This window comes from Micropterus salmoides, unplaced genomic scaffold (assembly GCF_014851395.1).
Source record: "Micropterus salmoides isolate LMB-PRFRI ecotype aquatic unplaced genomic scaffold, ASM1485139v1 Ms_hic_scaffold_15, whole genome shotgun sequence".
NCBI classification, from domain to species: domain Eukaryota; kingdom Metazoa; phylum Chordata; class Actinopteri; order Centrarchiformes; family Centrarchidae; genus Micropterus; species Micropterus salmoides.
Window position 1 is genome coordinate 15,417,657 of NW_024040596.1, and position 15,069 is coordinate 15,432,725.

At 38.2% G+C, this 15,069-nt stretch overlaps 2 protein-coding genes across 3 annotated transcripts; both read right to left on the reverse strand.

Annotated features, from left to right (window-relative positions):
* Positions 1-1,382: 1,382 nt before the first annotated feature.
* On the reverse strand, positions 1,383-7,825 carry casp10 (caspase 10, apoptosis-related cysteine peptidase). Of its 2 annotated transcripts, none has more exons than XM_038720547.1 (13): positions 7,708-7,825; positions 6,786-7,065; positions 5,530-5,635; positions 5,190-5,325; positions 4,504-4,577; positions 4,321-4,369; positions 3,799-3,830; positions 3,673-3,700; positions 3,484-3,579; positions 3,281-3,372; positions 2,984-3,104; positions 2,354-2,852; positions 1,383-1,887 (listed from the first exon to the last, which is right to left on the reverse strand). In XM_038720547.1, exons 2-13 carry the CDS (start codon positions 7,055-7,057, stop codon positions 1,716-1,718), a joined length of 1,677 nt encoding a protein of 558 aa, XP_038576475.1. In that variant the 5' UTR covers positions 7,058-7,065; positions 7,708-7,825; the 3' UTR covers positions 1,383-1,715. The 2 variants fall into 2 exon arrangements, with proteins under 2 accessions (XP_038576475.1, XP_038576474.1); XM_038720546.1 differs by lacking the exon at positions 7,708-7,825 and adding an exon at positions 7,441-7,679.
* A 1,185-nt stretch (positions 7,826-9,010) lies between these two features.
* LOC119903678 (protein FAM237A-like) lies at positions 9,011-13,390 on the reverse strand. The gene is made up of 2 exons (XM_038719902.1): positions 13,024-13,390; positions 9,011-9,716 (listed from the first exon to the last, which is right to left on the reverse strand). The coding sequence occupies exons 1-2, from the start codon at positions 13,388-13,390 to the stop codon at positions 9,595-9,597; spliced, it is 489 nt and encodes a 162-aa protein (XP_038575830.1). The 3' UTR covers positions 9,011-9,594.
* Positions 13,391-15,069: the final 1,679 nt, after the last annotated feature.

Genomic DNA, 15,069 nt, shown 5'->3' on the forward strand with positions numbered 1-15,069 from the left:
GTTCACCGCCTCCTACTGGTGATGGTGTCCAAGTGTCGGCCACATCTGTGAAATGGTACTAGATTACAGTTTTTCCCAGTCTCTTTGGTCCATTTATCTAATCATCCTTAACATTTGCAAAACAATATCTGCATTTCTCCAAAGATCGTACAAACAGCGCTGCACAATGAAGCCCATAACTTGCTTATAATCCTTATATCGCTCTCAAAAGTAAATATTTAGGTCAGTGAACATGCATTTTAATCATTGTCATCCAAATCTTAGCCGTAGTTTACATCAGAAAATGCTTACAGAGTCCTACTTTTACACTGACAACATGACAACATGACTAGACAATTTTACTTTCTGTAAATAACACAAGTAGACTACTTGTCATTCTGATGGCACTGACATGTTCACTGAACTAAATGTTTACTTTTCAGAAATGGATTAAGGATTTTGAGCAAGTTAGGGGCCTTTGCAGGTAATCCACTGTGCAGTGCTGTTTGTACAGTCTGTTTCGAGAAATGCACTTATTTTTTAGCAAATGTTAATGATGATTTGAGAAATGTTCCAAAGCAACTGAGAAAAACTGTTAAAATGCACACGGCTGCACTTTTTCAGTATGGATGCAGATAAGAAAAAGACAGAACTGTTTTACAGTCAACAGACAAGACTTTTTTTTTACAGAACAAATTAGAAAATTAGAAATGTAAACATGAAAAACATCAATACATCAATAGAGAACAGGTATAATATATTGTGATCAACATGACATACGCAGTTGATAATGTAGGAAACAGCAGACAGTTGTCCATGTAGTTTGCAAGTAGTTTTGAGAATTTCAATTCTGATCTCCGAAATTTACTAAAGTGACTGAGAAAAACTGTAAAGTACATTCTCTCCAAAAACAATTGTTTTAGTACTTATTTAAATGGTAAGAGGTACTTAATAACATTTACTTAAATAAGGCAGTAGTAGTAAAGCATCAGCCTCATACTGATGTAAAACAACAACTTTAATTGCAGGGCTGTATATTTAACTGTCCTAAGACAGGTTACTTTCATGGTTGGATATAATTTATACCGAAACGGGGTAGCAAGAAACATAGATCAAAGGCAGAAAATGTTGAAATTTGGTCTGACGTGGCTTACATGTTTTGGGGTTTTTTTTGGTGATAAACACCTTTTATAAAATTTGTGGATGCACATGTATGAGCAGGTGTATGTGTTTGGATATCTGTATACTGTAGTCACCATAGTGCAGCTCTTACCTTGTGAGGAATTAGCGAGGGAGCTTGTTTTCTGTTTTTCTGTGTTTATATTTTGTGTTGTATTTTTTCAAAATGCAGTCTAAAAAAGTATAAATGTTAGAAAATTGTGATATATGCCCATCACACAGTCTCAGAGTCGAAGGGGACACCTTCAAATTGCTTGTTTTATTGTCATTTTGCTTGTTGATCAATGTGTAAAAATGAGCTCATACAAATTCAACATTATAAATCATGTAATTAATTTGGGTAATGCAGAAATGGAGGAAGGGAGTTGAAGCTGGTGTATGACAAAATCATCTCCACTTACAAGCTTTTAACCACACCTCATGGTCGTCATCAGCAAATGGAGCTGGCTCAATCGTTGTTAAGAAAATACTGTAAAAACTGTCCCAGGCAGACATCGTAAACAGCCGATGTAAGACAAAACCACTTGTGTCTCAGGGATCACCCGGCAGCACAGGCATTACTGCTGACAGTGTGACAGGCAGGGAGCAGAGACTTTGGGGACCGGAAAGACCACTTTTTTCCTGAGTGAGAAGGCTGGTTGAGGCATCTGCTTTTTTGAACAGGTAAAATCCGTCTTCTGGCTAACATCTGCATTCACTTTTGTCAGGATAGACACAAGGTCAAAGCCACTGGGAAAAACGAAAGATACTGTGAGAAAGTGAACTAAAATACTTCGAAAGCCATGTATTATTAGTTATTCTACAATTTCAAACCACCACAAATCACTGCAGTAAGTAAAATTAGAGTTGGAAGAAGTTTTCAAATCATTTACAATAAATATACTCCATTAGCAACAAAATGTACTTGAAGTATCAAATGTAAACATACTCATAAAGTATCAGTGTACAGATTATCATTATATTATTTGATTTTTGGGTTAAATCTGTAAAAATGTATCATATTTTAAAAAACAATCGTATGTTTTGTTTTGCATGTAAAATCTGAGAAGTAAAATAGTTAAATTAAGTGGAGTAGAAGTATAAAGTAGCATAAAATGGAGATACTCAACTAATACTCAGTAGCTCAAAACTGTGCTTGAGTAAACATACCTAGTAACATTCCACCACTAAAAAAAACATTTTTTGTTTCACTTACCTGGGCACCATCTGGACAAGGTTTTGGCACAATGACTGAATAAACCACGTGCCATTTTTCCTCTCTCTGAATGAGACAAAAGAAGGAACGGTGGCCATTCCCAGCAAGAAGTCTGCATCAGATGGGATGGAGTGTTTAGCTTTAATGGCATCGCTGTAAACAAGACTGCGTGCGGAGCCATCAGTCTCGATGTAGACAGCCTTCTGCTCGTTGGAGCCCTGGCAAGCCTGGATGAAAAACAGCTTGGGTTTTTCTGCTAAAGAGGAGCAATTTAATCCATTGACAGGTTCCATCAGCTCCTTAATCTGGACGGTGAGGCCATCCACGCCATACACGCTTCCCTCCTGGCCGTGGCTGAGAACGCAGCATACCAGGCAGTCCATCTGACTGTGGTCTCTCCTGCCGAGCTCCCGCAACACGGACAGCATCTTGTCCCTCTCACAGTCCCGCTCTATCACTACCTCAAAGCCAAGCCACTGAAACACTTTGCGCAGGCAATCTGGAAGGCGCACAGATGAATGTAAATACATATATACAATACAATGTGGCCACATACAGACAGAGCAGAGATAGAAAACATGTACCAGTTTTCCATTTGAGATTTCCAAAATGAATGAAACATAAGGTCACCTTCATCAACCTTAGTCCCCATTCGCTCCAGCAGACCTTGTTTGGATTTAGAGAAGTCTTGGTTGTTTACTATCAAGCAGATACCTCTCTTTGCTGCAGTCATGGGATATGCTCCCAAAACCTACAGAGAAAAATCTGTTACCCAGATTGAATGAATGAAGGCTAGGCAGGATTCAGTGTAATACAAATTTTTTTCTGCCAGTTACACGTTCAAACAATAGCTTTTGGTCAATACACGCAGGGCCTCATTCCTTACTTACGCCTACTTGTAAAGTTGAGAAAAGGTAAATCACACACCTCACTGTCTGTGTTTGTAGTCTGAGACGTCTGCTTTTCAGAGGAAGTCTCATTATCTTGAGACCTTGAGACTTTCACAGCATCACTACTCACTATCGGACAGAGAAATGTAGTGTGGAAGAGGAAACATTTAAGGGAAAGATGCAGAGACAAATGTTATATTTGAATAATTGACATATAATTTCAAAAATACTTATAATGACCTTTTGAGGTGGCACAGATGCTTGTTTCAGTGCTTAAATTGCTACCACGTGACAGGGCCTCACATTCATCTCCACCACGCGACACATTTGTAAAATCTAGGAAAAGGATACAAGAAGATTAATCCATCCCCTGCAATGCAGTTAATCAAGTTTCAAATGTAAAACAACCGAGCAGAACGCAAGACTCACCCACAGAGGTGTAAGAATTCATGGAGAACTGTATTGGACACAAAGGAGAAGACAATTTAAGACACAAAGAAAAGTTTTATTATTATTTGTGATTCACTTAACTGTGTTTTAATGACAGATTCTCACCTCAGCCAACGGTCGCCATTCTTCAGAGGAGACTGAAAAAGGTGATTAGGATTTTCAACATGTGTTCAATGCGAGTGCATTTACATACGGATCAATGTAGCATTGATTGGTTGGATTCCCACCCACAAAGTTTTGTTTGTTTGTTTGTTTTGTAACATAGTATTTCATAATGATGAGAAAAACACAGTTAAGTGGGGGGACTTGAACTTTCACAGTTAATTTGCAATAAGTAAATTGGCAATCGGAAAAAAGAAATTCACACCTACTCCAACAGAATGATTGCCATCATAAAGGCAAAGTGCATTACAGTTAATCTATTTAAATATTTAGGTTAAGGACATAACATCATCATCATCATCATCAAAAGTTATCTGAAAACTAAGGCAGCAACATTTTACTAAAATGCATACACAGTGGGTTAAACCCTTCATATTAAGAAAGTGATGGAGATACAAGCAAGTATCCAGTTCTCTACATCTAAATACACAAAACAGACAGACATGTTATTATAACTCCATTTACCTGGATTTTCACATGAAAGAGACCTCCCAGGTTCTAAAGATTTACGGAACTGATGAAGAACACAGACAAAACAGACACTGCTGTAAATGGCTATTGCTGAAAGAGTCAGTAGCGTGGTGCATGACACTGCAGAGCTGTGACCATAACATCATGATAAAAAAATCTTGCACTGCAGGCAAGTACCTGGCTTAGTTCAAAAGTGCAAGACGCGGACCGTGGTCGACCTGTTTCTTGAGCTATAGGGCCAGTGTGACGTACTGTGGATAAAAATGACAAAAGTAAATCAACAGTAATCTGATTTACAGACAGATTCAATACAACATAACTATTAGATGAACGTGAAATCTTAATTATATGTAGCAGGAGAGATAAACTTTTACAGCATCATCATCCTCACCTGTTTCAACCTCTGGCTCAGTCCCTGCTTCCCCCGCCTCCACAGTATCTATGTATGTATATGTGGATGTGTGTTTGGATGTGTGTTTGCTTGTGTACATAAATCCGATCACACAATCACATTGTGGGGACTCAACTGCCTTTCAAGTGACAAAACGCAAGTCACCGCAATGTAAATTATTATATTTTGAGGGTTAAGACTTTGTTTAAGAGTCAGAGCTAAGCATGTTGTGTCTATGGTTAAGGTGAGCGTAAATCTGCAGGAGATTAATGTAAGTCAATGCAATGTCCCCTTTAGTGACTTCCTGGAGGCCCTTCAGTTTCCCTCCTCACCACTGTCTGTCTGCCCATTTCCCTCCTGTTCCTGCTCTTCCAGTAAGTAGACTGTTTGAAACTAAATCTGCTGTCTCGCTGCTTTTGTGTCCGTATTCCTACATTTGTCGTTATTGCAAAGAGAATTTTCAGTGGCTTACCCTGCCATGCTTTAAACTGGTTGATCTTTTGTTTCAACACAGGACAGACTTTCTCAAAAATGGTCTCCAGTAAATTTAGATTAGTGTCACTGATGAGGTCCATGTGCTCCATCTCCAGGAAGACTTCAAGTGTAGGCTGAAAAGTGAAGAAAACTTACAGTTACCCTTGATTTTTCCCATAAGGTGATGCAATGCATACTTTAAAGCAGGAGCATAATTCAAATTTAAGTGTCCGTCAGATATAATTATCTTCATCAATGATTTCAAAATCTATTTTTATTCTGATACATTCAACATGTTATGACGTTGCAGGTCTCTCTTCTCAAACACCGACACTCACAACATTTTCTTCCAGTTTTCTGCGGGGAAGCTGTGAGTTCAACAAGAACTTCACATCTTTCAGGTCATCCGTTGTAATCTCCTCAGACAAGTTGTAGAGCAACTTCCTGGCATTACAGAAAAAAAACAATTAAAACAAAGTAAAAACAGTCTTGTCAGAGGAGGCCTGATGCTTCACTGTCACTATTCTGAGGTCACTGGATGTATTTTCCTATGGCAATGCACCACTCTTTCTCCCCTCATACAGATTGTGATCCCTAAACCCAGTGATTACTGATCCTATGTCAATGCCCTTTTTTACTTTTTCAGTCAAAAATGTATACACCTTACTGAGTGCCTCTGATTGGGATCTTTTTCCATTGTATGTGGAGCTAAAACACTACATTGATCCGACTTTAATCAACAACAATTTGGATAATTGTTTAATTGTTAAAGTGATATTTTTAGCAAAACGCCGCCACAAATCTGTGGATTCCAGTTTTTCAAATGTGAATATTTGTCTGTTGTGAAAGAACACTTAGTATCTTTGTGTTTTGGACTGTTGCTTGAACAAAAAAGAATAAATTTGTAGTCACCTTGGAGTGTGGGAAATTGTGATGGGCATTTTTAAAAACATTTTCAGACATTGCATGCACCAAACTATTCAAATCAATTCATCAAGTAAATCATCTGCAAATGAAAATGCAGACGAGTGTTAGGTTGATTTTATGCTGATTTCATGTTGATTTCATGCTGGTTTATTTAGTACATGTTTGTGTTATGAAGCAATAGACTGTACCACTGTGCCCAAGACAAATTACCCCGTGGGGACAATAAACTGCTTTCTATTCTAGTTGCAGCCCTACTTCTTTGTAACATAAGGCTGTAACTACACATCACTTAGTCAATGTAATTAGTATTTCCTTGATTAACCAAACTGTCCCCTCAAATTAGTCCTTCTTGCTAACAATTTAATAATCCGTGCCTTTGAATTAGTAATTGTAGCTCTCAGTTTAACAATTCGCACATACATATTATTTAATCGAGATCACAATTACTAATTCATAAGCTTGAATAAGATTTTTATTTTTTCTTTGACAACTCCCAGACTCCGTCCAGCCCAGGCATACCTGGTCCATTTCATAAGTTCTGACTTGGCTCTAACGCTGATCCGGTGCTGCATGTCAGACAGATGTGACACTATTTAGCAATGTATTTTCTGTGACCTAAATCCTACTTCATGATTTACTTATAAACAGTGAAAGGTAGGTAGACCACCTGTAAGGAGAAATGAGGCTAGATGCTTGGCCAGGAAGCTGGAGCTCATTAACCAGACGGGTGCGTTGGATGATGCGCAGAAGCTCAGTGAGCAGGTGTGGTCGGTCAGCAGAGAGGTGGTCTTGATCCGACAGACGAGAGAAGAGGTCACTGGTCGACTCCACTGAGGTTGGGTTTCGGCCAAGCAGGTCAGTGCAAAGATATGCTAAGGCCTTTACTTCATCCCTACTCAGGGCTTTTCCTACAGTTAATAGCAGCGTCTGGAAATCCATTTTCTTTGCTGAAAACCAGATACAAGATAGATTCACTCAGATGTCTGGTTTCTTTGTGAAATGAATCACAAATAACTTTTGTTTTGCATTTGTAAAGTTTCTTTTTCGCTCTTAACCTATTTGTATAAATGTTACAACAGGGTTGGCACATAGTTATGGTACATTTATGTGTGTGTGTGTGTTTGAACAGTAGCATAATCACAACAGCCTGACTTCCCATCACGTGATTAACACTTAAAGTCACTACCAGACATGGATAATAGAGTTTTATCTCATTTTATCTTATCTTACCCAAGAGCCAAAAACTTTGATTAGATCAGTCTTGTCTGCTCGATTCACCCATTTAACCAGTTCTACCTTAAAGACGTGTTTTGTGGTGTTACCTCTTTGGAGACGAGTTTTCAGCAGGTCGGACTGAACAGATGTGTCATCCACTTCAACATACTCGAAGTAGCTACTCTGTACTATTTTAGACTAGTTTTTCATATATTTAGTGTTTGTATTTTATTTTTTTTATCGCGCCCACGACCTCACAGATCTTCCGAAACTTCTCCTCGGATGAGGAAGTAAAAATCGAAAGTAAAGAGAGAGGACGCGCCCTAAGTAACACCCGCTTGAAACTCCCAGTAGATCATGTGAGACGTCTATACCTGGGCATCATCAGGGATCACAGTGGGGTTGCTCTCGATTTCCTGTGGACATAAAGTCAAAATCTTTATTTGAATCACGACTGAATGTCTGTCACATGCGCCTGTCACTGCAGGCTGAGTTAGGGACCGTCTGCAAATTGCAACACATCCATTTCAATCTTCAATAACTTTTTTGTTTTTCAACATAAAAATCTCACACCACTGCTAATATAACTAGTGACCACCCCCAAACATTTCACACCTGTAAGTTTGTAAACAAACATGAAAATAAATAAATAAATAAAATTCTTAATAATGTACAGTACAAGTGAATAATTTCAATAGCTTGCTCATTTATGAATATTGCCATATTGCCAAAAAGTACATATTTCAGACTTTGGGTCCCTGATATTGGTGTTAAGGGATTCCCTAAGGGCTTTTTGCAGAAACTAACAGGTGTGAAAGTTGTGAAAGGATGTGCAGGACAGATGAGAGGTGATTTGGTGCCAGTATATTCATAAATAAGCAAGCTATTTAAATTATTCACTTGTAATGTGCATAATTAAGAATTGAATTTATTTATTTATTTATTTTCATGTTTGTTTACAAACTTACAGGTGTGAAATGTTTGAGGGTGGTTATTAGTTATATTAGCAGTGGTTTGAGATTTTTATGTTGAAAGATTGAAATGGATGTTTTGCAATTTGCAGACGGTCCCTAACTCCCCCTACAGTGAAAGGCGCATTTGACAGACATTCAGTGCATTGTGCTCTGGACTGCATCGTTATCTTAAGTGATTTTGAGGTGATCACAACTGTGAAACTTCTGCCTGAATTAGCTCTCCAATATATCCCAAAACTGGGAGAAATGGAGATTTTGACACGGAGCTATTGAAGGGAACAGGCGCAAAAACCGACGAATGTTGAATATTAAACTTCACCCCGGTACTTTACTAGGCCTACCCTGACCAGAATAACTGTTACTTAAAATACATTTTAACACTGCAGTCAAATTTGGCAAAGATAAAATGTCCACGTCCTGTGCTGCAGAAGGCATGGACAGCATATCTGGGGTAAAATTCTGATATATTTCAACTTTGGTTCCAAAATAAAAAAAGGTTCAGCTCTCACTGCAATGTATAATAATAGAATTCGGGGGCTGAGTAGAGACAGTTATTGCAGATAAATTTATTTCGGGTAGATTTTGGGGTGAAATTTAACTGCATTTACAGAGAGTCTTATTTTACTGTAGTTTTGTGCTTCCTTGTTTCCCTCCTCTCCTTCTGTGCTTTCTGCAGCTATTTCTGCCTCTGGAGCCATGGGGTCTGGATATGTGGTTGTAAGGCCACTTACTGCCTTCATGTTCCTGCTCAACACCTGCTGCTACTGAGAGTGAATTTGGATAGTCAGGCATAAACAAGGTACAGCCATGATACATCAATTTATTATACTTTAAATGAACAAACAAACAGTTTATTATACTTTAAATCAATAAACAAACAGGTAATCCTGCAATTATTTTGACAAGAATCGTCTACTATCCATATGTCATCACATAAAAACATTACTTTTGATTGGGACAGGTCATAGGATGTGAATAGATTAAATAAACAACAAACTAAATTTAAAAAAATGATAATTTCCTTTTCTTTTGGGCAGTGGTTGTGATATAAAGTGATAATACACTTCAAGAGGTCTTGAAACAGATAATCATGGCGTCAGCTGAGGCCTCCATTATCCTTTACCACCTAAACCACCAATAACGTCAATGATAAGGTCAACAAACTGGCTAGTGAGAGCCACAAATATCCTTTAGGTAGCTGTAAGGATATAATCATAAAATATTCCAGTTTTTCAGTGCTTAAGAACATATTGACAGAAGGTATCAACTTGGAAATATTACAAATTATTAGTGGTAGTGTGTATTTGATTTGGGTTTGGTCTTCAGGGTCTTGATATGTCCTCTGCGTCTCACTCTGACACTGAGCCACGCCTCAGAGTTTGCTCCTGAGCTGTTGAATCTGATGGACTCTGTAAAGGACACACACACACATGCGCACACACACACACACACACACAAACAGGCTGAGCATGGCAAAACATTTATGAGAGAGTCAAGACCTGAGGCAAATCCATGAAGTGGAAGAAATACTCAGATCCTGTACATATAAATAACAATACCACAGTGTAGAAATACTCTGCCTGCTACAAGTAAATGTCCTGCATTCAAATGTTTTACTTAAGTAAAAGTACTGGCATCAAAATACACTTAAAGTACTGTCACAGCTGTCGCTGTCACCTTTGTGTTTCCCCTTTTCTGTCTCACCTCTACCAAGTAGGCTGTGTCCCTGTGGAATGAAGACCCGCCTACTTCCTGGTTTCTGGGGTGCTGACTTCAGTCCCACCTATTGGTTCCCTCTGTTCCCGCTCAACCAATGGCTGGTCACCACATTGATTACCTCCTGCTCATAAGGAGAGTCCACCTGTTGCTTGAGGCAGCTTGTCACCGCCTATTGACTTGTGTGCCGCTGGTACTGACTGTGTACTTTGCTTGTTAGCTCTACATTGTGTGTAGTGGAACAATTCGCATACCTTGTTTGTTAGCTCTACATTGTGTGTAGTGGAGAAATTCATTTAGTATTTTTGTTTAATATTGAGTTAGTTTTCATCAGGTGTAGTGGGTGCTGTGCTCTTTGTGTTCTTTTTGTAGCAAGAATTAACCCTGTTTAAATATATAGATAGGTACAGGCCTCCTTTTGAGGACCGGGTTACCAATAAAAGTTACCTTTTTAAGATCTATACCAGTTTTGCCTATATATTTATGGCCCCCACTCCCCCAGACCAACAGGGGGTCATAACAGTACCAAAAGTAAAAGTACTCTTTATGCAGATTATTTCAGAATAATGTAGGGTAACATGGGGTAAGACACCCCCCCATGGTAATTCTAAAAAGACCCCACAAAATGTCAAAATTTTTTCCCTTCACCATTTCTTCTGGCTGTCCCCAGTCTCACTCAACTAAAAATTGAAGTTAAGTTATTTGATCAAAGTAATTCTGACTGAAGTTGAAATAAGTGTTCAATTTATGTATATTTACATTAAGATAAGTTATGCAATTATTTAGAGAGAAAGATTTTTATAGTTTTTGGTTAAAGTAGTAAAATGCTAGATTAGTATGTTTGGGGTAAGATGCCCCATCGGTCACCGTGCCCCTTGATCATTTGAAAGTTAGATGTTATTTAGACAGTGGAGAGCCCATTTAGCCAACTAACAACTTCACAGAAAATCTCAGGTAAAATTCTGAGGTTATAAGCTCACATATGCTCACATTTCCAGCTAGCTAGCTGGCATGCACATGTTTTACCTCAGACTTTCTGCTAATGAAGTTCATAGCAACCTCACTATTTAAAAGTCTGAGAAATAAACAAAAGGAAAGCTAATAACATAAGGCAACATAAGTTTACATCTACAACATAGGTCTACATTCCCCTTGCTTTTAACCAGCTAGCTGTAGTTCATTTTATCTGTAATTTGCACCTATTAAAGTGATTTCACACCATAGAGTTGCTATCTTACCCCATGTGGAAAATGCCTTTTTCCTATAAAATACATTTGATTAAATAGAAATTAATTTGTCAACTGTAGCTATTTATTTTGCTTTATAATATATATATATATGTTGCAGCTGGAAAAGGTGGAGCTTAATTCGACTACTTCATATACTTTATCTGCTGGGTGGCTTGTGAATTTCTCCCAGGGATCACTTAGGTTTTATGTTAATCTATAATATTACACCACCATTTATATGTATTATTCATTGGATTCTGTAAAGCAATGAGTAACCAAAGATATCAAAAATGAGTTTGAGTGAACAGGGTGGAGTATATGGAACATAATAATAATGTGGGAGCAGAAAAGATGTCACTTAAAATGTTGTCATGACTTAAAGTTATTACTGACTTGAGTACTTTGTGCAAAAGTATACATATGTCACAAAACATATATTTTTGTTTGCACACGTTTCACAGGTCTGATTCAATTGCAGCACAAATTCACATGCTTACTTTTAAGTGCAGAAATCAGGAGTTTGATTTTATATTTTTTGATATGCAGAATGTGTGTGAATATTCAGTGTATTAATTTTATTATTTGTGATGTTAAGGATAGGATAGGACATATGTTAAAGATAACTTGCTGTCTCCAAAATTAAACAGAAAATCCAGTTGCCTTTTGACTTCTGGACATTGAAAATGGAGATTTTGCAACTAAATATTACTCAAACAAACTTTCACAAAATTCAGAAAAACCTTAATAGCTGATGTTGTTGTCTAGTGTCAAACCCTGTATTAAAAGTGGGAGTAACAGCAGGTTCATAGTGTTTTGAATTTAAGTATTGGAGTAGCCCTTTTTCTAACATTTGAATAACAAAATAAAACATTTAAATTTCAAGTATAATTTCAATACACACTGCAAAATACATTATTCAAAAATCACTTTAAAGATGAGTGTTGCTAGAACTACTCCAAACTAATCAGACATGTCTTCTGTACAAGTAAGTGTACAAATGATTTCCTAAAAGTTAAGATGCAATACCAAAAGTATGATCATAAAGAAGCGAAAGTCCTCATTATACAGCAGAATGGCTCCTGTTAGTGTTTTTAGTATATGATTAGAATATTATTACGAATTCATTAACATGTAAGCAGCATTTTAAAGTTGTGCCTGCTACTTTATATACTGTTGAGTAGTTTAATCTATATTAATGCACAAGTTCATAAGTTTTTTAAGTGGTGCTAATTAGCAGAGTTTCAAGCGCGTCATCGCCAGCATTTCCATAAATACCCACACGTCCTAAGTCCTCCCATTCGCCCTCGTATCCTGCATCCCTCCCTCCCACCCCTTTCTCTGTCCTGCCTCCTGATCCATAGGTTTATAGTGGGTCCGTCGTGCCCGGGTGCTACGGCGGATTTCCCTATCGTAGCTTCCCCACAACGCTTTCTAATGTCTATTCAGCTACTGCAAGCTTCATACATCTTCTGTTTGTTACTCAATAAATCATTTAATCATACCCGTTGATTGTGGTCCTTGCTAGTGAATGTTAAAATAACAATAGGTGAGGAACAATGTATAAAGTGGCATGTAATGGGAATAGTCTACATGAGTAAAACGGACACCTACTTGATACTCAGTAGCCTATTTAGTTAGTTTTAAGTGATATGATGACCAAAACATGACAATAATGATAAACAAAATGAGACAGGACTGATCTATGGGCCGTGTGTGTGTGTGTGTGTGTGTGTGTGTGTGTGTGTGTGTGTGTGTGAGGTTGGACTCTTACTGTCAGTAATGAGGGAGTGTACGGCGGTGATGTGTCTCCGCCCAAGGCCGTGACTCCTGGACAGCACGCAGTCCAGATAGATGTCCCAGAAGACCCGAGCCAGGTCCCAGAACAGCGTCGTGTGTTTGCCGTTTTCTGACGACCTGAGGAACACCATCAGGTCCCAGAAGGCGGGCACCGTGTCAGCGATCCTCGGGGAGCGCATCTCCAGCAGCAGAGCCGAGGAGGAGTCCCAGCACTGCGGGTTCGCCCGGTGGGCCGTCAGGGGGTCCCCGTGACCCGGCTTCTGGCCCTGCGGCGGCACGGCACACATGCAGCTCAGCACAAACACCGTGGCCACAGGTATGTTCAGGTGCACTGGGACCATCTGAGGACACAACACAGGTCAGCTGTATCCACTATTGATTTATCAGTAAGGTTGAGCAACAAAATTGATTAAGCCTCATTACTAATTTAGCAATTTTAGTAGCTCAGTAATCCCCTTAAAACTCATAAAACACACACATTTCTCTCAGAACAAATGTTTTCCCCCCCACTATTGTGGGTGCTATTATAAACTTCAAAATAAAATTTCAGAAGAATAGGTCCTACATCTGCAAACATATAGCCTAACACTGGCTTATATGTTTGACTCTGTATTATAAGGTCTAAAATGGTTAATTACCCTATAGTGGCTAATAGCCTAATAACAATGTTAATAATCATTTGTTCTGCAAATCCAAATATGCAGATTAGGCCTGTAATTAACCAGAAACACGGAATATATTGATCAAATATGAATAATATTATAAATGTAGCCTAAATAAAGAGCAGTTTAAGAATTTTGCAATGAAAAATGTACTTACCACTAAAGCTGGGCCGACTAAAAGACTATAGTGTTGATTGGAGTTTTGAAAAGATGTGTTGTCTCTTAATTGACGTCAGTGTCTCCCTCCTCTGCGAGCTGCGTTGGCCTACTGCTTGTCGCGTTTATTGATGTGTTGTTGTGGTTTATATAGCCTACAGCCTTATTTGTAGCCTAAGTTGCTCTTGAGACTATTAATCGCGTTAATGGAATCAAATAGTCTATGTCATTTACCATCCCAGATCTTCTTCTTTCCAATGTTGCGTTACTGTGCATTGTGCGAGACGTTTAATCCGTGCAGGAGCAAGATGCTAGACTAGATTGCCCCTTGAAAGGATAGGAATGATTGTTTTTCAAATGAGAGATTATTGTTTAGTGATGTGTTAATAGGAAGGACGTATCTGAGGTTTGTTCTGTACACACTGATCAACCTATAGTCACCAGGAGGAACTCCACTGACTCTTCCAACTGGTAAATGATGTAAAGTATCTCCTGCGGGAGCTTCCTTGCTATGATACTATCCAAAAATTAAGAAAATATGATTAAATGGATTTCTCAGGGCTGCCTTGTACAGATTAGGATCCTGCACAGCAAGATAAACTGTATTTTACCTTTATGAAGGACAGACTCAGGGCTGCAACTGATTATTTTCATTATTAATTTTCCTTATTAATGTGCTGATTATTTTCTCAATTAATCTATTATTTATTTGTTGTATAAAACATCAGAAAATAGTGATAAATGTCACAATGTCACAATTCCCTGGAGCCAAAATTGTCCAAATAACAATCAAAAACCCAAAGATAGTCAATATATCATAATGTAAGACAAGGAAAAGTAGAGCCCTGGCATTTGATTAGTTGGAGCATTAACACATTTGGCATTTGTACTTGAAAAATGTCTTCTGCAATAATTTATTAAATTAAATTTATTAAGAAAGTTATGGATTAATTATCCATTGGTTGACTTATTGATTCATTGACTAATCAGTCCAGCTCTACATGCCCATATGTGCACCAAACATGTGGAATTGTTGCTGTAATCATTCTCCCTCTCCATACTGGCTGTGTAGAGGTCTATTCTTAGTGCGACTGCACTGAAATGGGGCACAAAATCCACAGTCTTCTTTCTGTGTGAATTTTCAACTGAAGATGGTAAAAAAGGCTTCTGCAGTTTTGATTCCTTTGCATTACGGAAATTAA